This window comes from Otolemur garnettii, unplaced genomic scaffold, assembly GCF_000181295.1.
Source record: "Otolemur garnettii isolate 467f Iridium unplaced genomic scaffold, OtoGar3 scaffold00044, whole genome shotgun sequence".
NCBI classification, from domain to species: Eukaryota; Metazoa; Chordata; class Mammalia; order Primates; family Galagidae; genus Otolemur; species Otolemur garnettii.
Window position 1 is genome coordinate 13697823 of NW_003852439.1, and position 19859 is coordinate 13717681.

General features: G+C 44.8%; 1 protein-coding gene across 10 annotated transcripts in view; it reads left to right on the forward strand.

Moving 5' to 3' along the window:
* Positions 1 to 19859, forward strand: part of RBFOX1 (RNA binding fox-1 homolog 1) — a 1537420-nt gene that overhangs the window by 1353784 nt on the left and 163777 nt on the right. For all 10 annotated transcript variants that reach the window (XM_012805709.1, XM_012805714.1, XM_012805707.1 and 7 more), the window contains one exon: positions 6447 to 6689. In XM_012805709.1, the coding sequence (XP_012661163.1) occupies positions 6447 to 6689 (243 nt within the window). The remainder of the gene's footprint in view (positions 1 to 6446; positions 6690 to 19859) is intronic.

Sequence of the window (19859 nt, forward strand, 5' to 3'; positions counted from 1 at the left end):
ACCTTGGCAGCAATGGAAACAGTACTTTTCCCTGTCAGTGAAAATCACGTCATTATATGGAAAAAAGAAAAAAAAACAACTATTTCATGTTCTCCCACATAAAGACTGTTTCTCATTTGAAATATGGTTTGCATGAGATCTTGAGCCAAAATGTTTTGCAAAGTCAGACTTCTGCCACTCTGTGTTCTCTTATTAGTTTCCCCAAACTACTCGATAAAACCACTCAGGGCAGTGAATGGGAAAAGGAAAATGTCTTTTAAAAAGGCTCGGTGTGTGACACACCTTTTGGGGGCAAGACACAATTATAAGAGGGACTTAACCCAATAAATGCAATCAGTATAACCTGGTATCTTGTACCCTCAGTGAATCCCCAACAACAACAACAAAAAGCAGCTCTCATTTTCACTCTGTCTCTGTCCCCTGAGCCCACCTGAGAGAGAAAATTAAGAGTGCGGGATGTTTCGGTGACCAAGAATATCCCCTGTGCACCAGAGGAGTGGCTCTGTGAATGCAAGCAAACCCCAAAGTTGGCACACTATGCTAATAGATTACAGTGTTTGTCTTAAAATAGCAATAATATCCTGGCCATTTCACGCTTCAGTAAAATATTTAAATTAAAATGACTTTTTTTGGTGCTTTTAGGAATCAGACTTTGTTGCATTTTTGATAATCTTTTGCTCTGTTACGGGGGTAAAACCACCCGTTGGGTGCCTTGGGTAGCAATGAGGTCCCCTGTTGCCATGCTATTTCTGAGCTGGTTCGGTGCAGGAGGACGGGGATGTCTCTTCTCCATTCATCCCAATGAACGTTCTTTATTTCAGGCTTCTGCTTAGTTCTGTAGCAGCAATAGTGGGTTTTTAAAAACAGGGGATTATTTTTTGTGCAGCAACCCAGGAAAGTCCACACACTGAAAATGAAACATTAGGTTTGCAGCACTCCCGAGTGCTCCCCGGATGATGGGAAGGCTTGCCACACACATCAGCATCCCCCTCGTCGGCGAGGAACACCCACAGGCTCCCTGACTCTGCAAGGATCAGAATTGGATCGTTCCGCTTATTTAAGGAAAGGTGGGGGTTTGGCACTGGAGGAGAAGAAAGAAGGCAGCTTCTGCAAATGAGGGAGTGTCTAGCCACGGTGCTCCAAATAATTGTGCCTGTCACCGTTCCCTCCATGAAGTTGGCCTCCGCGTTCAACCAGGAGCCTGTCCACGTGTCCAGGACTTGCCGTGACCTGGAGAGGCAAAGGTGCCCTGAATGTTAAAGTATTTTTCCAGGAAACATATTTCAGCCTAAGTTCAGCATCCAGTAGTCACATCAGCAGGGAGGAAACCAAGACGTCCCTGAAGCCATCTGAAGGTGAAAAATAATTCCATGGGAAGCACAATGATCTTAATTAAATATTAGCCGTAATTAGCCTAAAGTGCAAATGTTGGGAATATTAATTAGGGTCTCTCTGGAACGGCTGTCAGTGTTAATAAGGAACTGTAGGGGTCCCACCAACATCTGTTTGAGAACTCCAGGTAGTGGATGAGGTGCAGAGCCTCTCGGACCTAGATGATAACTATATGGGCTCCGTGGCTATCACGGACTCGGTCCTTGCCTGGGAGAGCTACAGAGCATTCTGAAGCCAGGACGAAGGCTCGAGATGGCACAGAAGTTTGCCAGGTGGCTGCCGCTCTACTTGTCAAAGGTCACCCACCTAATCTGGCAAATGGAACTGCTGGCATCATTGAATCCGATACGCTCATACCTGACTTCCCCACAGGGAATAACGCAGATTAAAAAACAGGTCTTGGGTGCATGGCGTATGTGAGAGGGGGTGTTGTTTACATAAAAATGGGAACACAACTCCCCACCAGGTGCTCCTCTTGCCAAAATGAGAGGCCACTTCTGGCTCCCTGGAGAATTGCCCGTGACTGTAACCTGGTATAATTATTTCCCAGTTTGGACCGGAACATCTTTGATTACAAAGTGAAGTGAGTAATTAGAGAGGCAGTGAAACCGAAGTGGGGCTTCCCGACCTCGGTGCTATTACATTTGGAGCGGGATCACCCCTTGTGGCAGGCACTGTCCTGTCCACTGGAGCAGAATACCTGGCTCTACACATTGAAAACCAGGGGCTCATGCTCCCCACTATCCACAGCCAAGCATGCCTCCAGGCATTGCCTAATACCCCCAGGGCACAGTCACACCTCTTTAAGAGATAAGGGTGTGAAGTCAGGAGTGGTGGCTCACACCTGTAATCCTAGCAATCTGGGAGGCCAAGGCAGGCAGATTGCTTCAGCTCAGAAGTTCAAGACCAGCTGAGTAAGAGCAAGACACTCTACTAAAAATAGAAAATCCAGTTGGGTGTAGTGGCAGGCACCTGCAATCCCAACTACTCTTGGAGGCTGAGGGAAGAGGATTGCTCGAACCCAGGAGTTTGAGGTTGCTGTGAGTTAAGATGACAACACCAGGGTACTCAATCCCAGGGTGACAGAGTAAGACTCTTTTTGTCTCAAAAAAAAAAAAACCCTACTGATGTAAACTGTCCACTCAGTGCCTGGTCCTCACTGCCTTGTTTCTTGAGCACTGGTGGGAAGGAGCTGCCTTCTACATGGAGCACACAAGTCCAAGCCCGAGGCCGTCATGCCCTGGTCCTCCTAAGCCCACTCCTGCTGAGTTGGCAGTCTGTATTTCTATGTGTGGTCACTGCTCAGAGATCTGGTGATGAAAAGAAAATCCCCTAAAAGATTCTGGCTCATTCTTTTTGCACTGTCCTCGGCAGTGTCTCTTTCCAGGACTAGCTCCCACCCTTCCTGGTTTAGGTAGAATATACTCCCTGCCTCTCTCTTGGGGATTCACAGTCAGCTCTGTTGCCTACCTGAGCCATTTATACAATGATGGCTTCTTAACTGGTGTCCCCATATCGAATGATACTCTACCAATGCCATTAGAAAACTTTTTCTGCAAAGGTCCAGATTGTTAGGTTTGAGGATCACATAGTTTGTGCCACAAGTATTTGACTCTGCTATTTTATTTCAAAAGCAACTATAAACAGTAAACAGATGAGTGTAGTGGCTGTGTCCTGACGAAACTTTATTCATAGAAAAGAGCAGTGGGCTCGATCTGCCCCATGAGTCTTTTGCCAAGTCTTCCCTTTAATGCCTTCTGTCCTATCTCCTGCTGCCAGATTGAGCCTTGAGCCTGGAGTTCATTTTTCAAGCATGTAGCAGTCATAAATGTCTCCCTTGTAGCTAGTGTGCTGCTGCTGTAGCCTGGAGATGGGGCGGGGAGCGTCCACTGTGTCCTACCGTCAGGGGGCTCATGGATAGACAGACGATGGCAATGCTTGGAGTTCTGTGAGCTTTGGCCACCAGCTGTGGCGGGGCACAGCGGATGGGCAACTGACTGGAATATCAATGAAGGCTCGCTGGGGAGGGGGCTCTCCAGAAGAAGCAGGGACCAGCTAAGCAAGGCAGAAGAACGGAGCCTTTTCCATCAGAGGGGGGCATTGAAAGTGACGACATGATGGAGTTGAGAGGCTGGACCACCTTCTTCCTCAAATGACCTCAGCTTCTTGAGGGCAGGTCGCTTCTCTGCTCAGTACAGAGAGATCAGACCCTTGCAGGGAGCCCTTGCTCTTTTGCAGGAGCTTAGAAGCGTTGGTCATTCTTCCTGAGATTGCTCTGCAGTAATGAAAACCTTCCTGCGACTGTTTGTACCTGGAGTGGTCCCGGGTCTACCTCTCAGTTCAGAGGTGGGCCAGGTGGAAGAGGAAGGAGACGGGAACAGACCTTTGGGCAGAAGCCAATCCTGGAGCCCAGGATTTCCCTTTGGACAGTTCTTAACATCCCAACATTTGTGGGGCTCCTGGTCAGCCATAGGAAAGTGGCATCACTAGAATTTTTGAACACAAGGATGTGTTCTTTGAATACCCTAGAGAAAGAAAAAGTACTAGTTGTAAAACAGCAGAGAATTTTTTTTTTTCTTATTGGTGAAGACCCTTTTGGTTTTAAGCAACAGAAAACCCAGCTTAAAGTAAGACAAGGCTACAAAGTCTCTGTTTTGCAAGATGAATAAGTAAGTGCAGCATGAGGATGTGAGTTAAAAATACTGCATTGTGTACTTGAAATATGCTAAAAGGATAGATCTTAAATTAAACCTCGCTGCACACGCACGTGCATACACACCCAGACGGCAGCCACGCAGAAGTGATCGATGCATTAGCCACCTGCAATGTGGTCATTTCACAATGTATACACATATCACAACATCAAATTATATGCCTTCCCTACATATAATTTTTATGTTAGTGATATTTCAACAAAGCTGTTAAAAATAAGACATTTTCTGATTTGTGTAACCAAAACAAACAGGGGCGTTACTAACTGCAGGTAAAGTGGGATCTGAGACTTCAGGGAACGTCACCGAGACCCAACTGATCCCTCTGTCTTTCTCGGTTTTTTTGGCTTCCTTTTCCTCTGGCTTGGCTTTACCTGTAGGCAGGTCCTCTGCCTACAGAGTTCTTGGCAAATCCAGGCTTACTTTCTTTTTATAGCTGCCAATCACAGTGGAAAGAGAACTTCTTCCCCCAAACTACAGCAAAATCGCCACGTGACAGGGACACACTGGTGTGTGACTAGGGCGTAACTCACAGACTCGCCAGGTTTATGGGCATGACCCCAAATTCCTGAGCATGGCAATGAAACCTTCTTATTGGACGGGCTGATGTCAGATAACTGTATCTAAAAAGCGCAGACAGTGGGACTCCCCCTACCCCCCAAAGGAATCTGGAGTATTGTCCTTGAAAAACCAGGAGTGGAGACTGACCCGCAATAACAGTCTGTGGCCTCCCAAAGACAGACCGGGTTACATCTTCCTGTCTAGCACACCCCCATTGCTATGGGGAAAACGTTACAAAAAGAGAAAGAAATGGGAAAATGTTACAAAAAAGGAGAAGGAAATGGGGAAATGTTACCAAAGGAGAAAGAAACGCTTGTGCACTTCTGCTTCCAATGGCGCAGACATTTGGAGAAAGTCGTCTGGAGGAGGCGAAAGCCTGATGGGAATGTTTTCCCTTGTAAAACGTTTAAACTTATCCTAAGCTCAGTTGCCTTCCAAGTGTCATCTGTAACATTCTAATTAAGGTCCCCTCTAAACAAATGCACCAGCTCCACGTGCTCCTCTGAGAACCAACTTTTCTCCCCACCTCCTGTCATCATGCTGCTTCTGTGCTCAAAATGCTCTAGAGGAAGCAGTGCTGGTGGCCGGGACTGAGGAGATGGGGGCGCTTGTATCATTTTTACCCTGGTATCGTTCTGTGAGGGCTACAGTCACATCTAATTGACCACAGACAATGGGAGAAGCAGCTTTGCGGTGTGCTTAATTGCTAAGCCTTGTCTCTCTCTTTCTCTCTCTCTCTCTCTCTCTCTCTCCCTCTCTCTCCCCCTCTCTCCCTCCTCCCTCCCTGCCCCCTCCTGAGACCACAGAAAATTCAGACATTTGGCTTACAATTTCTGCTTCCTGTGTGTGTCTGTAGGATGGTAGGGTGGGGGGCAGTGGTGGAAAGAGAGATTGATGCTTCCTGAAATGGAAGCATTTGAATTCGGGTTTCTGTTGTGTGTCTTAAAATTCTTTTTTAATTGACTGTAATTAACATAATACATGTTTAGCCTAAATCAGAGGAGTGAGTTGTTATGTAATGCTCCATGCTTGTAAATAATAATAATAATAATGATAGTAACAGACATGGGGTTGGGGGTGGGGAGGCAGTGACCAATGAGCTGAGTTAAGTCCAATATTTTTCAGAAATGTTTAAAATGAGGATATCACAGAGGGCCATCTTTGTGCTAATTAGGCCCAGAATTTTCCCTGGCTTCCTCATGTTGGCACTGGAACATGCCTCACACACACAAATACACACACACACACATTAGGACCATTAAAAGGCCTCTCCCGTATCCCATTATGTGAGCCAAGTCACATAAAACTTTGATTAAATTCAAATGGTTAGATAAATTGTCTCTCCTCTCAAGACATACCCGTTCCATTTAATCTCTCTTGGCACTTCAAGTATCAAAACAAGGTTCTGCTGTCACTGTGGACAACTGCATGCTCATAGCTTCCAGAATGGGAACCAAATAAAATAAAAAGGATCTGCCAGAAAAATCCAATACAGCAGGACACAGATCCTCATAGCCTCTGACTGTTAGGCTGGGAGACTGGGGGGAAGGTAACTTTATCCTTGTGGGCCTCCGTCACTGCATCTGTCAAATGGGGTCCATGTGGTTACTGCTTCCTCACCACTCTGGTGACTGTGACCTGGGATTGGTCCGTCTCAGGCTGGAGGTGCTATGTTGGCCCCTAGGACGTGTCCAGGGAAGGGCAGTCACGGGGCTGAGGGCTAAGGACCCGCTTTGTGCCTACTCACGGTTTCCTCTCCTCTCTACTTTGCGGATTTTCCAGGGTAACCAAGAAGCCGCAGCTGCCCCTGACACAATGGCTCAGCCTTACGCTTCGGCTCAGTTCGCTCCCCCGCAGAACGGCATCCCCGCGGAGTACACGGCCCCTCATCCCCACCCTGCGCCAGAGTACACAGGCCAGACCACCGTTCCTGAGCACACGTTAAACCTGTACCCTCCCGCCCAGCCCCACTCCGAGCAGAGCCCGGCGGACACCAGCGCGCAGACCGTCTCCGGCACCGCCACAGTAAGTGGGCGCTTTCTCCTGGGGGCCGGGAGGATGTGCGGGCTGCGCGGTGAGGGGCACATTCTCCAAGGCACACGGGTGTCTCCAGTCCTGGGGAGGACACTGAGGGCAGTGCACCTGCCCCTGCCAAGGACTCTGGCCTCTGGGGCCAAATCAGCCCCTAAGACCATCCTCTCCACACCACTTCCCAAAGTTGGCCTCATCTATCTGCGTTCTTTCCTACTGTATCTTTAAATCGACACACTTTTTGTGAACTACGTTTGTTTGTTAGGGAAACATCCATCTATTTTCTGGATAGTTTTGCTTTTTTCAGAATGCCATCCCAATGGGATCTTTGAGGTTTTTTTTTTTTTTTTTTCCACATCCCTACGGAGTTATGATTTACATACCATAAAATTCACCTCTTTTAGGTGTGCACTGATTTTCAGTATATCTGCAGAATTGTGCGGCCATCCCCTAAATCCAATTTCAAAACTTTTCCATCACCCTTACTGCACAGCCTGTGCCCATTTGTAGCTATTCCTCATCACCACCCCAACTCTCTGAGCCCAGCCTGCTTAACGTAGCCTAATGCATTGGAGATCCACCCATATCACTGTGTCTGTCCCTCGTTCCTTCCTCTTGGTTGATGGACCAGAGTAGGGAGAAGTGTGAACTTCAAAGGCGCAGCATTGCATTTTGGTGGGTAAGAGTAGAGTTCTTCTCTATCTTAATGGTGAAGGTGATACAAATTTATACAACAAAAAGCAAATTTTATTGCATGAGAATGGATTAAAAACAAGCAAGCAAACATCATAAATATTTTGTCATCACCGTATGCAAGAGCTAGTGTTTGTTATTGGCCATTAATCAACGATAGCCCTGAACAAAAATAATTATATTAAAATTAATTAAGCAGTAATTGTGTGCATATTGTCTAAAACAGCCACACCTGGCTGGGCATGCTGGCTCAAGCCTGTAATTCTAGCACTCTGGGGGGAGTGGAGGCAGGAGGATTGCATGAACTCAGGAGTTCAAGACAAGCCTGAGCAAGAGTGAGACCTCATCTCTACTAAAAATAAAAAAAAAAAAAAACTAGCTGTCCATGGTGGTACATGCCTGAGTCCCAGCTACTGGGAAGGCTGAGGCAAGAGGATCACTTGAATCCCGGGAGTTTGAGGTTGCTATGAGCTACGATGATGCCATAGCACTCACCTAAGGTGACAAAGTAAGACTAGGTCTCAAGAAGGAAAAAAAATCAAAAGTATCTAAACATCTATATGGACCGCACACTGGGAAACCTTGTTCTCCAGACATCTTTAGAAGCTTGTGCACAACAATCTTCTAGTCTAGAACATTTTTTAGCTGCAAGGCTATTCTGTCTCTGCCCTCTGCCCTCAGGCATCTTGCAAACCAGTATTTGAGAAAAAGTGCTTGAGTTTGAACCATGATATAATTCCTATAGGAAAAGTAACCCCTGCCTAACTTTGCTACTTGGCACCTTATTTCAAGGCTAGCTTTGAAGATTTTAAAAACTTGTATCCATTGTGACATTTTTAATTGCAATCTCCTTTTTAAATTCACCTTGGTAAAATACATATAACATGAAGTTTGCCATTTTAACCCCTTTAACATACACCATTCAGTAACATTTGGCACATTCACCATATAGTGCAATCAGCGCCATTCTCTAGTTTCAGAACATTCTCACTACCCCAAAAGGAAACCCTATACCCGTTGAGCAGACTCTCCCTTCCTGCTCCCTTGACAACCGGGCAACTGCTTTATCCGTGGCCTTTGGTGTCTAGCTCTTAGAATAATATTGTCAGGCTCATTCCTGTTGAATGTGCCACCTGATAGTCCTCTTGATGAGGTTGTGTTCATCTGCTGATGGGTATTTGAGTTGTTTCCACCTTTGGGCTCTTGTGAGGGGTGCTGCTGTGGCCTTTTGTGTCTGGATGGTGTACCTTAGAGATGGTTCTATTGAACAGGTCTGCCGGGTTACTATGTGTTTATTGTTTTTGACCTTAGGGATAGTTCTATTGAATGGGTTTGCTGGGTTAGCAGGTGTTTATTTTTGAGTTGACTACCTGGTGGTGGTGATGGTATTGTTCATAGTTTGCTGATTATATTGTGATAACCAATGGTAATGCTGTCTGGGTAAGCTATCTTCAAAATAAATAAAGTTCAATTAGACATTATTTATCAAGGTAATGACTATGAGAGATTCATTCATTTGCAAATATTTATTAAACATGCATAAGGACTTATATTGGGTGACACAGATGAACCAAGAGACATGATCATTCCTTCTTGTACCTTGGTTGGAGGGGCAGAGAGAGAGAGAATATGGCAAACAGCTCCCCAACCACCAAGTGTGATAGACGTTCTTAAGGAAAACACGGCTGTCTTGAGAAGGTCAAAAAAGAACAGGTGCTGCCTGCAAACAGGTGGTCTGGGGACATTTCTTCAAGGAGATAAAATTTAAGGTGAGAAGACAGTGCATTTCAGGCAAAGGAAATACCAAGGTTGAAGGTCCTACATTTAAAAATATCTCAGCTCCTTCCAAGCCCCAAGACCAGACCAGTACATGTGGGGCATGGTGAAGGGGGATCAGGTGTTCTGGGGGCAAAAGGAGGAACTAGAAGCAATTAGCAGAGATTTAATATCATGCAGGTGAGGTGGGTGCAATAAAGAGCTGGAATTCCAAGTTAGCAGAAGCGGGAAGCCATTAAAAAGAGTTTAAGCCAGAAGTGTTATGAAATGAGATGTAAAAAGAAAGAGTTAATGACGCCTCGCTCAAAGGAATTCTTAATCCAGTTGGGGAGCTGAGACACTCAACATCCTCATCCCGCAAAAAGAACACTTTAGAGATCAACACAATTAAATTTAAATGGCGTGTTGGGTGTCCACCATGCCCCGGGCTCCGCAGCGAGATTAAACGCCGTGCCGACAAGCTCTCTTCCCTTGGAGAGCTTTAGGTCCACTGGAGAATATGGGGTATGTGTTCTGTTAATTATAATAATGTGCCAAATTCCGGAGCAAAGGTTTTCACAGCTTTTATGTACTGTGATGATGGAAGGAGAAGACACTGGCGGAGGGTCTGCCTCAGAATCATCGTTAGAGTCTTCTGTTTATATGGAATTAAAAACTCAGCAGGAAATGTGTTGGCTCGTAAAGCAAGGGGTCCAGGAGGGGGGCTCACTTTAGAAGCAGCTTGCTCCTTGGCACGCATGCATCTGGAATCCATCTCTGCTTCTCTGTGCTCACCAAAGGATCCATCTCTGCTTCTCCGTGCTCACCTCCATTCTCCAGAGGCAGGGTCAGGCTCTCGTCATCATAATCAGCAGCTCCCTGACAGGCTCTGGGATAGGCCCGTGGAAGCCCTGGGCATCACCCTCTCGCTGTCATATGCGATGGTGTCTTTGTTCAGTGGCTGAGGCCGAGGGTGAGTGCCTCCGCCTTGGGGTCACAGAGGAGCTTCCTACCCAAACACATGGAAGGGGGATCATTTCACCGGCATCATGGATGACAGCTGCCTTTAGCAACTCACTAAAGAGTAGATGAAAGTAGGCAGAGCTAACATAGTCGGTGGGGCATTCCGTGGAGAGGCTTGCCCTGATTGCCAAGTGCAGGAATGAAGGCAGAGTCAAGCCCAGAGCCCTGGAGGATGCTCAGGGATGAGGTTTGGAGGAAGAGGAGCCACAGGTTAAGGCATTAGTCGGATATTTGGACTGGAGGTCCCACCAGGGACGTGTGGGACCATAGGGGCCTGAAGGCTATACCCAAGAAGACATGGAAGCTGGTGGTTTGGCATCTCTGAGAGCCTGAGAGAAAGCGGTTTTTGCTAGGGGAGTGGGGGGAGATGCCGAGGAGCCAGGAGTCGAGAGATAAGTGGGTGCCCTGCAGTGACGCAGGCCCACTGCCCATCGTAACGGCAGCCAAGGAGCAAGGAGGTGGGCGAAAGCAGTTTGTAGGGCAATTGATTTAGGCTGTGGCAGTGTCCCTACAGGGATACAGTGGGGACAGGAAACAGACGTAGGGAAAGAAGGGGACAACGTGTCTTGTAGGAGATAAAAAGAAGCAGGGCTAAGGATATTCAGATAGACAGTCCAGGAAAAAAAGAAACATTTTTATAGCCATGTTGACAGACACTAACCTGCATATTTGACATGTGCAGTTTGGTGAGTTTTTACAAACATACATGTGGAACCATTGTCATGGTCAAGGTAGGGGACATCTCTGTCGTCCCAAAGTCTTCCCTTGCCACTTGTCATCTTCCCTTCCCCTTCTTCTGCCTCAGTCCCTGCGCTTTTCACTGTAGTTGAGTTAGTGGATCCTAGAAGTTTGGTCGCTGACATCAAACCTTTATGCTCTTTTTGTTGAGTTCCTTTTACTCAGCGTCATCTTTTTTCTAGAATGTCACAGGGGTACACATATTTTCGTTATATAATTTGCTTTTGTACATTTCACGTCCATGTTGTCTAAGCGTGGCCTTCACCTAGAATATGTGCCTTGCCCCAGTTAGGTGTGAGTTTCCCCAACGCGCCCACCTCCCCACGTGGTATGTGTTCTTCCTTTCTCCTGATAACTTCTCATAGAAGAGTTGTCTCCATTTCTGTACAGGTTGTTACAACAGATACTAGATCACCCTTTTACGGCTGAGTAGTAGTCCGTGGAATATAGCAGCACAGGTCATAATTGCAAAGATGTGGGAACAAACCATTCATCAGTACGTGAGCGGTCTGATGAAATATGGTACCTGTACTCCGTGAAGTGCTACTCAGCTGCAAAGAAAAGTCATTTTGAGATTCATCTGGATTGCTGCATCTGTCCTGTCTTTTCCTGAGCACGACTCCACTGTGTGGACAGACCTGTTTATGTCTGTTTATCTGTACCCAGGTATTCGAGTCGTTTTCTGTTTTGGGTCATTCAAAATAAAGCTGCTAAGAACATTTGGAAGCACTTCAGTTTTGAAACAGAGAAGGGAGAATAAATGTGTGAGGATTCAGTGAACTTCTGAAGTTTTGGGAGATAAATTGAGGTGGTCATTCGATTTTGTTGTTATCTAAGGACAGCGGGAGAAGGGGCCTTTGGAAACAAAGGAAAGATTTCTGACTTTGGACAGACCTATCAGGGATCTTCCTCAGACTATACCTAGATTATTGGAGTGGCGGGGGGTGCCTTAGTTTGGAGAGTGCCTGGGTGGGGGTGCTGGCTAGCACCTCCTCTGTTTGAATGGTGCATGCTCTTATAGGCACTTTAAGAAAAGACAGCCAGGTGGGCTTTGTGACTGATTCTGCAGGAAGTTTTTATACTTAAACTCTTAACTGCTCTTGGGGAAGGGCAAGAATCTGGTCTTCTGCTGTAGGTGATCACAATATGTATATATTTCTTCTCTCTCTTTGATCAAAAATAATAATAATAATAATTAATAATAAGCTGCAGCTTCTATTTATGACCCAGTTCTTAGTTGTCTTGTCCTGCTCTGAATCAGCACATGTTCCATGATGAGCTGACCTCTAGTTCTCCCTGGGTTTTCAGGCCATTACCAGGCATGCCTTCCCTTCACTGCAATTTCTGGCTTTGGCCTAGAAGGAATCTAACCTCAGAGTGGGCCAGAATTGTGGTTCTCCCAACACTGAATACACAGCCTTGATTTAATACAGAAAGTTACCGTTGGGAGAACACCTGAGTCATTCCCCACAAGGTAAGGGGGGTACCTGGAATGACTTTGATATCCTTGCTATCATCCATGGGGCTTAATGTCATTCTGAGGGCACTGTAGAGGCCATTACTTCTTTGGGAAACTAAGTGCTTTTCGGTAAGAGAAAACATCCATCCATCTGTTGGGCTCCAAGAACATCTAATATATGCACATGATTTAACACAAAGTGAAGAATCTGTAAAAGAGAAGCAGAATGCACCCAGAGCTAAGTAAAATCCAGACAGAAAAGATGTACCGGGTCATCCTTTCCGTTCCCCACGGGCTGAGATGAGTCCCTGCAGGACATTTTTTCTGCTGAATTTCTATTTAATGTAGGCCTCCAAACACATCATGGATCACTGTGCTGACGGAGCCAATACTGTATTATATTAGATCCTGCTCCTGACAAGGTATTTTACTCTTGACATATTATAATTAGAGATTTGCAAGTGGTGAATTCTCCATGTATCTCCAATAGCAACTTAACTTCTATTTTTAAACTCCTCTGCAGTCTGTTTCAAAGGCTCCTACCACCTTCCCACTAGCTCTGAGCCCTGATGAGATAAAGAAGGTGGGTGCCCGAGCTGGGTCCCTGGGCTCTGGGCTCTCCCTAATAGGGAGAGGGGCTATCCAAGGAGCCAGGTTCTTTCTTTGACATCAGAGGCTTCCCACTGGAATGGTAACTGTGTCTTGAGATCTCATTAATAATTTTAGGAAGATAAGAAATCTCTTGATGATGATATCCTGTTTTTAACCCTTTGCATGCTAGCTCTGGGGTTGAAGTCAATTAAATAGCTAAAGTGTGGGGAAAACATTTTCAGTACATTCTTTTTTATTAATGAGCTATATTTATTATTATTGTTATTAAAGCAATTTAGGCACGTGGTTTAAAAAGTCAAGCATTGTAAAAGGACATAGAATAAAAACTAAAATTTCCTAACATTCACAACCTCAGTTCTTCATGTGTGTCAGAAATAACAGCTACTAATCCCTTGTATTTCCTTCTAGAAGTGTTTTATGCAAATGCAAGCATATGTCTGCTTCTCTCCATCATCTGCCTCTAATTCAATCTAAGTTCTCCCTAGTTTCACTCTCCAAATAACAGGACTGAATTCTCCCATGCACCTGCTTTGGTGCCCTCTGCGACATCACTCTGCATTGCATTTTGGGTATAGACTCACTCTTTTTCCTGTTTGTGTGCATTCTTAGGTATAGAGGTATCCCACTAATGGGATTTAGGTTGCTGCTTGGTTTCATTTTGCAGTGGTGGGATTCCCCATGAGGCTTTCGTAAGGAGCTGGAAAGAAATGTTGCTGCCCGTCTCTGAGTGTCTCTTTGTAGGAATGGTTAAAATACAGAGGTTGATAATTACCTGCAAGGAATTTGCACCAATCTGCACCCTTGTGCACAGTCTCTGAGACTATCCACACCCTTGCCCAACAAAGTGTGCTGGCCAAGCTCTTGGCCCGTGGCCATTCAGACTGTGTGTGATTGGCTGTGGCCATCCCTTTTTTTACAAATGAAAGTACAGTAGGAAATCTGTAAGTTGACCACCCGGTGGGACTGTAACAAAATATTCAACATGAGGAATTAGGCCGACTGTGTGTACATGTGGTGATGTCTGGTCTATGAAAATTAGAGCAATTTAAGGAGGTAGTCAGTGTAGGGAGGTGGCCAGCTGTGGAGGTTCTGCTATATTCTAAAAGTTGTCTGGCGTCAGGGGGAGGAAACCTCAAAGTGTGCGGTCACTGACTGAGGCCTGCGTTGGTCCACAGATCATGCTGAGCGTTGTTTTGTTTTCACACCACACCTTTCAAATGGTATTAGCACCCCCAGCAACACCCTCATTTTACACTGGGGGAAATAAAAAGACAAAGAGGCTAAGCATATCACGCGTTTGGGGGCGATTAGTCGAGATCCTCACTCCACATCCCCTAGAACAGTGGTTCTCAACCTGTGGGTCGCGATCCACAGAAACTGTATTAAATTAGCCGCGGCATTAGGAAGGTTGAGAACCACTGCCCTAGACGATTTCTTGGCCAAGGGCTCACCTGACCAGTGTCTGAGGTCAGGGCAAGAGTTCTACGATTCCCTCCATGGCTGCGTTCATCACCCCTGCGCTCTAACATAGATAAGCAGGCCAGTTAAGCACCTCACCTACAGATTTGTCGGGATTTCACTTTCTGTTCCGCCTTATACCGGCTGGAGGATCTCAAACTGGTGGTCAGACCTCTCGGCTCTTAGTCCATCTACCATTCCCGTCATCCCCTGCAGCCTGTCCTCAAACCCCCTTCCACTTCCCTAAACAACTATCAGATGGATCACAGGACCCAAGAAGGCCTTTCCTCTGTGGAGGATTTCAGCCTCACATACGTACATTGAAAGTTGGACAAAATCATAGGATGATGCCATCTCTAAAAATAGGGGAAGGAGGTACATCGAAAGGGGAGGCAAGAAATTAGACTTCCGAAAATTATAATTTTTGTTCAGTAAATGTCAGACTATATTTTAAGCACTTTACATGCACAGTTTCAACTGATTTTAACTCTCCTCCATCCTAAAAAAAAAAAAAAAAATGCACACATGAAGTGTTATCACTCCATGTGAATGGTTCAGAATCTGTGCCAAGTAACTTATTGAAGGTCATTGTGGCTGATAGATAGGGACTGGAGCTCAAAACCAGGCGTGTCAGACTCAAAACCAAAATGATGAAGGGTTAGAAGTCCAGGAGGCATCCCCAGGCATGCCCAGCCACACTGGCTTCCTCCTGGAATAGATTGCTATTGCGGAAAGGAACGCTTTGTGTGGGAATTACTCAGTTCAGCCCCAGGGAAGGCCCCAGCAGACCCGAGCGTGTGCAATATTACAGACTTAGAGTGTGCCCTTGTTTGAGACCTGTGCCTTGAGCAAACTCCAATAACATGTTTCGGTGGCTTCAAAATTGTCTTTTCAGATGACAGTGTGGCTGAGCTGTTTTGTCAATACCAGTTCTATTTTCCTAAGATTCACATTTAATTTGAAGATGCGGGTCCTGTCTCTTGTTTCCTGATGAGCCCGTGTATTGTGTATTCTGTTTCTGCCTCTCTGTATGTTATTTGGAACAAATGGCCCTTGGCTTTCAGGATAAATTAAGGCCTTGATTATTACCCAATACCAGGGTCATGTTACTGTTCTTAAGACCATGTCCACCAAAGAGTGTCCAGTCCTGAGGAACTAAAAGACATGACTGGTTCCAACTCAGGATAAGTCTGCAGGGAGCAGCAGGGCTCCAAGCATCAAAGATCCATGTGCCTGATGTTCTTTTATAGGTCTGGGACTTGAGCCTTCAATTCTGGCAGCACTGCAGGTTCTCATACTAGGTCAAAACTGGCACTGGATAAATATCCTCGTGTATTATCAAGACAAGCAGAGTAGAACCCAGGTATAGACCTGGGAGTTCCAGTTCTAGCCCAGAGTGGGACCACAGGCATGGTGCATAACCTCTCTGCACCTCAGTTGTTTCCTTTCTGTATGTGAGACTTAGCAATAGCTGTGAAGATCTAATAACATAGTATCAGTGAAGGATTCTCACCGTGATAGGCACTTAGTAAACAGTCTACCAGATCGACCATTATCGTCAGGATAAAATTACATTATCCATAATGAGAAAGCAAGAGTGGGCTCCTTGGTCTTGCGTTCTTCATATTACTTTTTCTTTTACCAGAGAATAAATCCTTCCTAAGAATTGCAAAATTTTCTGTGTTAAGAGTCAAGCTCAGGCTCAAATTCCCGGATTTATTTTAAAAGTAATTTTCATATTTAATTATTTATAGGCAAACAGTTTTCAATCATTTGTGTTTTGAGTACAACTGATCGGTACAAGCTGTTTGTTGACCTAAGTCTAGGTCATGGGCAAGCAAGGTACAATGTATTAGAGAAATAAATGACTGGAAATATTTGTAAGGCCTGAGGACATCTTGCTTTTGCTAAATGAGGAAAGATGAGGCATATTCTAAGGGTTTGATTTACCATGTCCTTGGGGGGACTTCATTGACAAATTTCCATCACAAGTCTTGCAGCCATCTGAAAAGTTTCACCATGACCTTCCCTGCAACTAGGTGCTTTGTGCTTATTCATACCTGTATTTATTGTTGTCAACTTACCCTCTCAGGATGACTAAGCAGCCTGTCTATCTTTGATTAAGTTGTTAGTCTTTGAGTGAGTATTAACACACAGTGTAATTTTAAATGGTTGGAATAATGATTAGATAGTTTGAAAATGAAGCCAACTGTCGATGAGCTATATACAAAGGATTTAATTAGATATTTGAAGAATCTAATTACCTTTGCATGGGGCATAGCCTCATTTGTCAGGGTTTATTTTATTTTATTTATTTGCTGCTGCTTTTTTTTTTATTTGAGACAGAGTCTCACTCTATTGCCTTAGGTAGAATGCCCTAGTGTCATCATAGCTGACAGCCTCAAATTCTTGGGCTCAATCCATCCTCCTGTCTCAGTCTGTTGAGTAGATGGGACTACAGGCATCTGCCACAATGTCCGGTTAATTTTTCTATTTTTAGTAGAGATGAGGTCTCGCTCTTGATCAGGCTGGTCTTGAACTCCTTGAGCTCAAGAGATCCACCTGCCTTGGCAACCCAGAGTGCTAGAATTATAGGTGTGAACCTCTAACATGGCCTGTTGTTTATCTGTGTGTTTTTAATTAAATCATAGCTATGTACATTAATGCAGCCATGGGGTACAATGTGCTGGTTATAACGATTTGAAATATTTTCATCAAGCTGGTTAACACCTCCTTCATGACATTTTCTTTGTTATTGTGTTAAGACATTTATATTCTACATTTAGTAAGTTTCACATGTACTCTTGTAACATGCACCATAGATGTGGTCCCACCAATTGCCCTCCCTCTCCCCCTCCGCCCCTCTTCCTTCCTCCCCTCCCCTCCCTTTCCCCTTTCCCCATATTCTTGGGCTATAATTGGGTTATAGCTTTCATATGAAAGCTATAAATTGGTTTCATCATAGGGCTGAGTACATTGGATAATTTTTCTTCCATTCTTGAGATACTTTGCTAAGAAGAATATGTTCCAGCTCCATCCATGTAAACATGAAGGAGGTAAAGTCTCCATCTTTCTTTAAGGCTGAATAATATCCCATGGTGTACATATACCACAATTTATTGATCCATTCATGGGTCAATGGGCACTTGGGCTTCTTCCATGATTTAGCAATTACGAATTGGGCTGCAATAAATATTCTGGTACAAATATCTTCGTTATAGTGTGATTTTTGGTCCTCTGGATATATATCATCCTTAATCATCAGAGAAATGCAAATCAAAACTACTTTGAGATATCATCTCACTCCAGTAAGATTAGCCCATATCACAAAATCCCCAAACCAGAGATGTTGGCGTGGATGTGGAGAAAAGGGAACACTTCTCAACTGCTGGTGGGAATGCAAACTAATATGTACGCTTTGGAACGAGGTTTGGAGAACACTTAGAGAACTAAAAATAGACCTGCCATTCAATCCTACAATTCCTCTACTAGGTATACATCCAGAAGACCAAAAATCACACTATTGTTTGTTTTTAAATAAACTTAGAACCAGGCATTAATTCATTTTGTGGGCAATATTTGGGCCACTCATTAGCCATCATTCTGTACCCTTAATTTGTGGGTATACACTCTTTAGGTTTGTAGTGAGTATCTAGAAATTATGTGCCCTTTTTGAATTCAAACTAGAGGAAGAAGTTGGCTAATCTCTGTTAACAGAGGATTCATAAATGGTTCAGCCAGACCCGTGGAGTGTTAGAAGTGGAAGGAGCCAAAGAATTCACCTTGTCTAACCTTTTCCATTGCGTTGCATGTATGTAAAAAGGTCACAGAGGTCAGAGATTGGAAACTCAAATACTCTCAGATCCAGGCAAATAACATGCACATTGAAAAGTGATCAGTTCATTTTAGAGATACAGGTAAAATAAATAGTTTACGCCATTAATAAAGGGATTATAAAGTTATGAACAAAGCCATGTAACCCTTTGATGGGGACCCAGTAGGTCTGAGAACATATGGTCCGCCTATCCAATCATTGCAATTTTGGCTTTCTGAACAGTTATTATAACATCTCTTGAGTTTTTTTACTTCTCAAGCATAAGCAGCAATTTGGAATTTTGTATGTCCTTTTGTTTTATTCACTGTTATTATCTGCCTGTCTGCTTAGCCACTGAAGGTACTGAGCTCATGACACCTGAAATAAAATTAGGAACTTTAACACTTTGATGGGCTCTATATCTCAGGTTTATAAAAGAGACAGCTTGGATGCTTCAGTGTGACAGTGCAGAGATTCGTGGAATGTTAGAGCTGGGAATGACCATCTTGCCTGCCTGCTTCATTCGGGAGTGGTACTGAGGCACAAAGCAAGACAGTGACCTGCCCAAGTCACCCCATGTCACAGTAGAACCCAGAATAGGGCTGTCCTTCAAGAGAATCTCCCTTGCACCATGTCCTTCTCTGGGTAGGGAGCTTGATCTGACAGTCCTTTTATAATCTCCTGGATTCTGTAGCGGTTTTCAAAACCCACTTACCCAGGGTTATCTCTGTGTTGAAATAAACAAAGGTCGGATGACATGCTTTTAGGAGCGTGTTAAGCCGTACAATATGAGACTCCATTGCACTTCACTGGCCTCATTTGTTTTCTAGCCAGAGATTTCAGCCACCAGTGGACCTTATTCTCACAAAGACTTCCAGACTTCAAGAGAAGGTCTTCATTTTGTTTAACTTACACTTATGGCTTCTGGGACTGTGCAAATTCAGTGCTTTTAGGTGTTCCTGCCAGCCCCAGGCCCTGGGTCAGGATGCTCCAACGAGGGGGTCTGGGTTTCTACCTTTGCATCCAGAAGGAATTTGCAGCCTGCCAAATTGGCACATTGTAGAGCTTTGACACAGAGCCAGGTCGATCGCTGCACGAGCCCTGCAGGTGCACTAGGCTGGGTTCTGCCTCCTGTGGAAGGAAACCAGACTCTCAGGAGGCAGGCGAGCCAAGCAATGTGGTGTTTCCCACAGAGACTTTCATGGGCTTTCTGACTTCTGGGCTCCAGAGAGAAGGTCATTACCACTGAGAAAAGAAGCCATCTCTCTGGCATCAGGAACAGAACGTACCTGGGCTTGAGGACCTGACTTTTATGTGATCTCAGTGTCCTTGGGATGGAAGTTATACGGGCAAGTTCTTTCTCTAGTAAACTAAGGTTTTCAGACTGTACAGCTCCAAAAACCCAGACCAGGAGGACCAATGTCGTTTGAAGGCTTAAGGGTTGAAAGCTTGTTTTGGAAGTAAAAAGGCAGTTTTCCTGTAAAGGGGGGTGGGGTGAGATAAATGTGTGTATCCAATTCAAACAATATGGGCTACTTTGGTCTTTAAAAGGAAGCAGTGTGGAGTGTGCATTCTGCCGGAAGATAGGGGAATCAAATAAAAATTTCTGAGA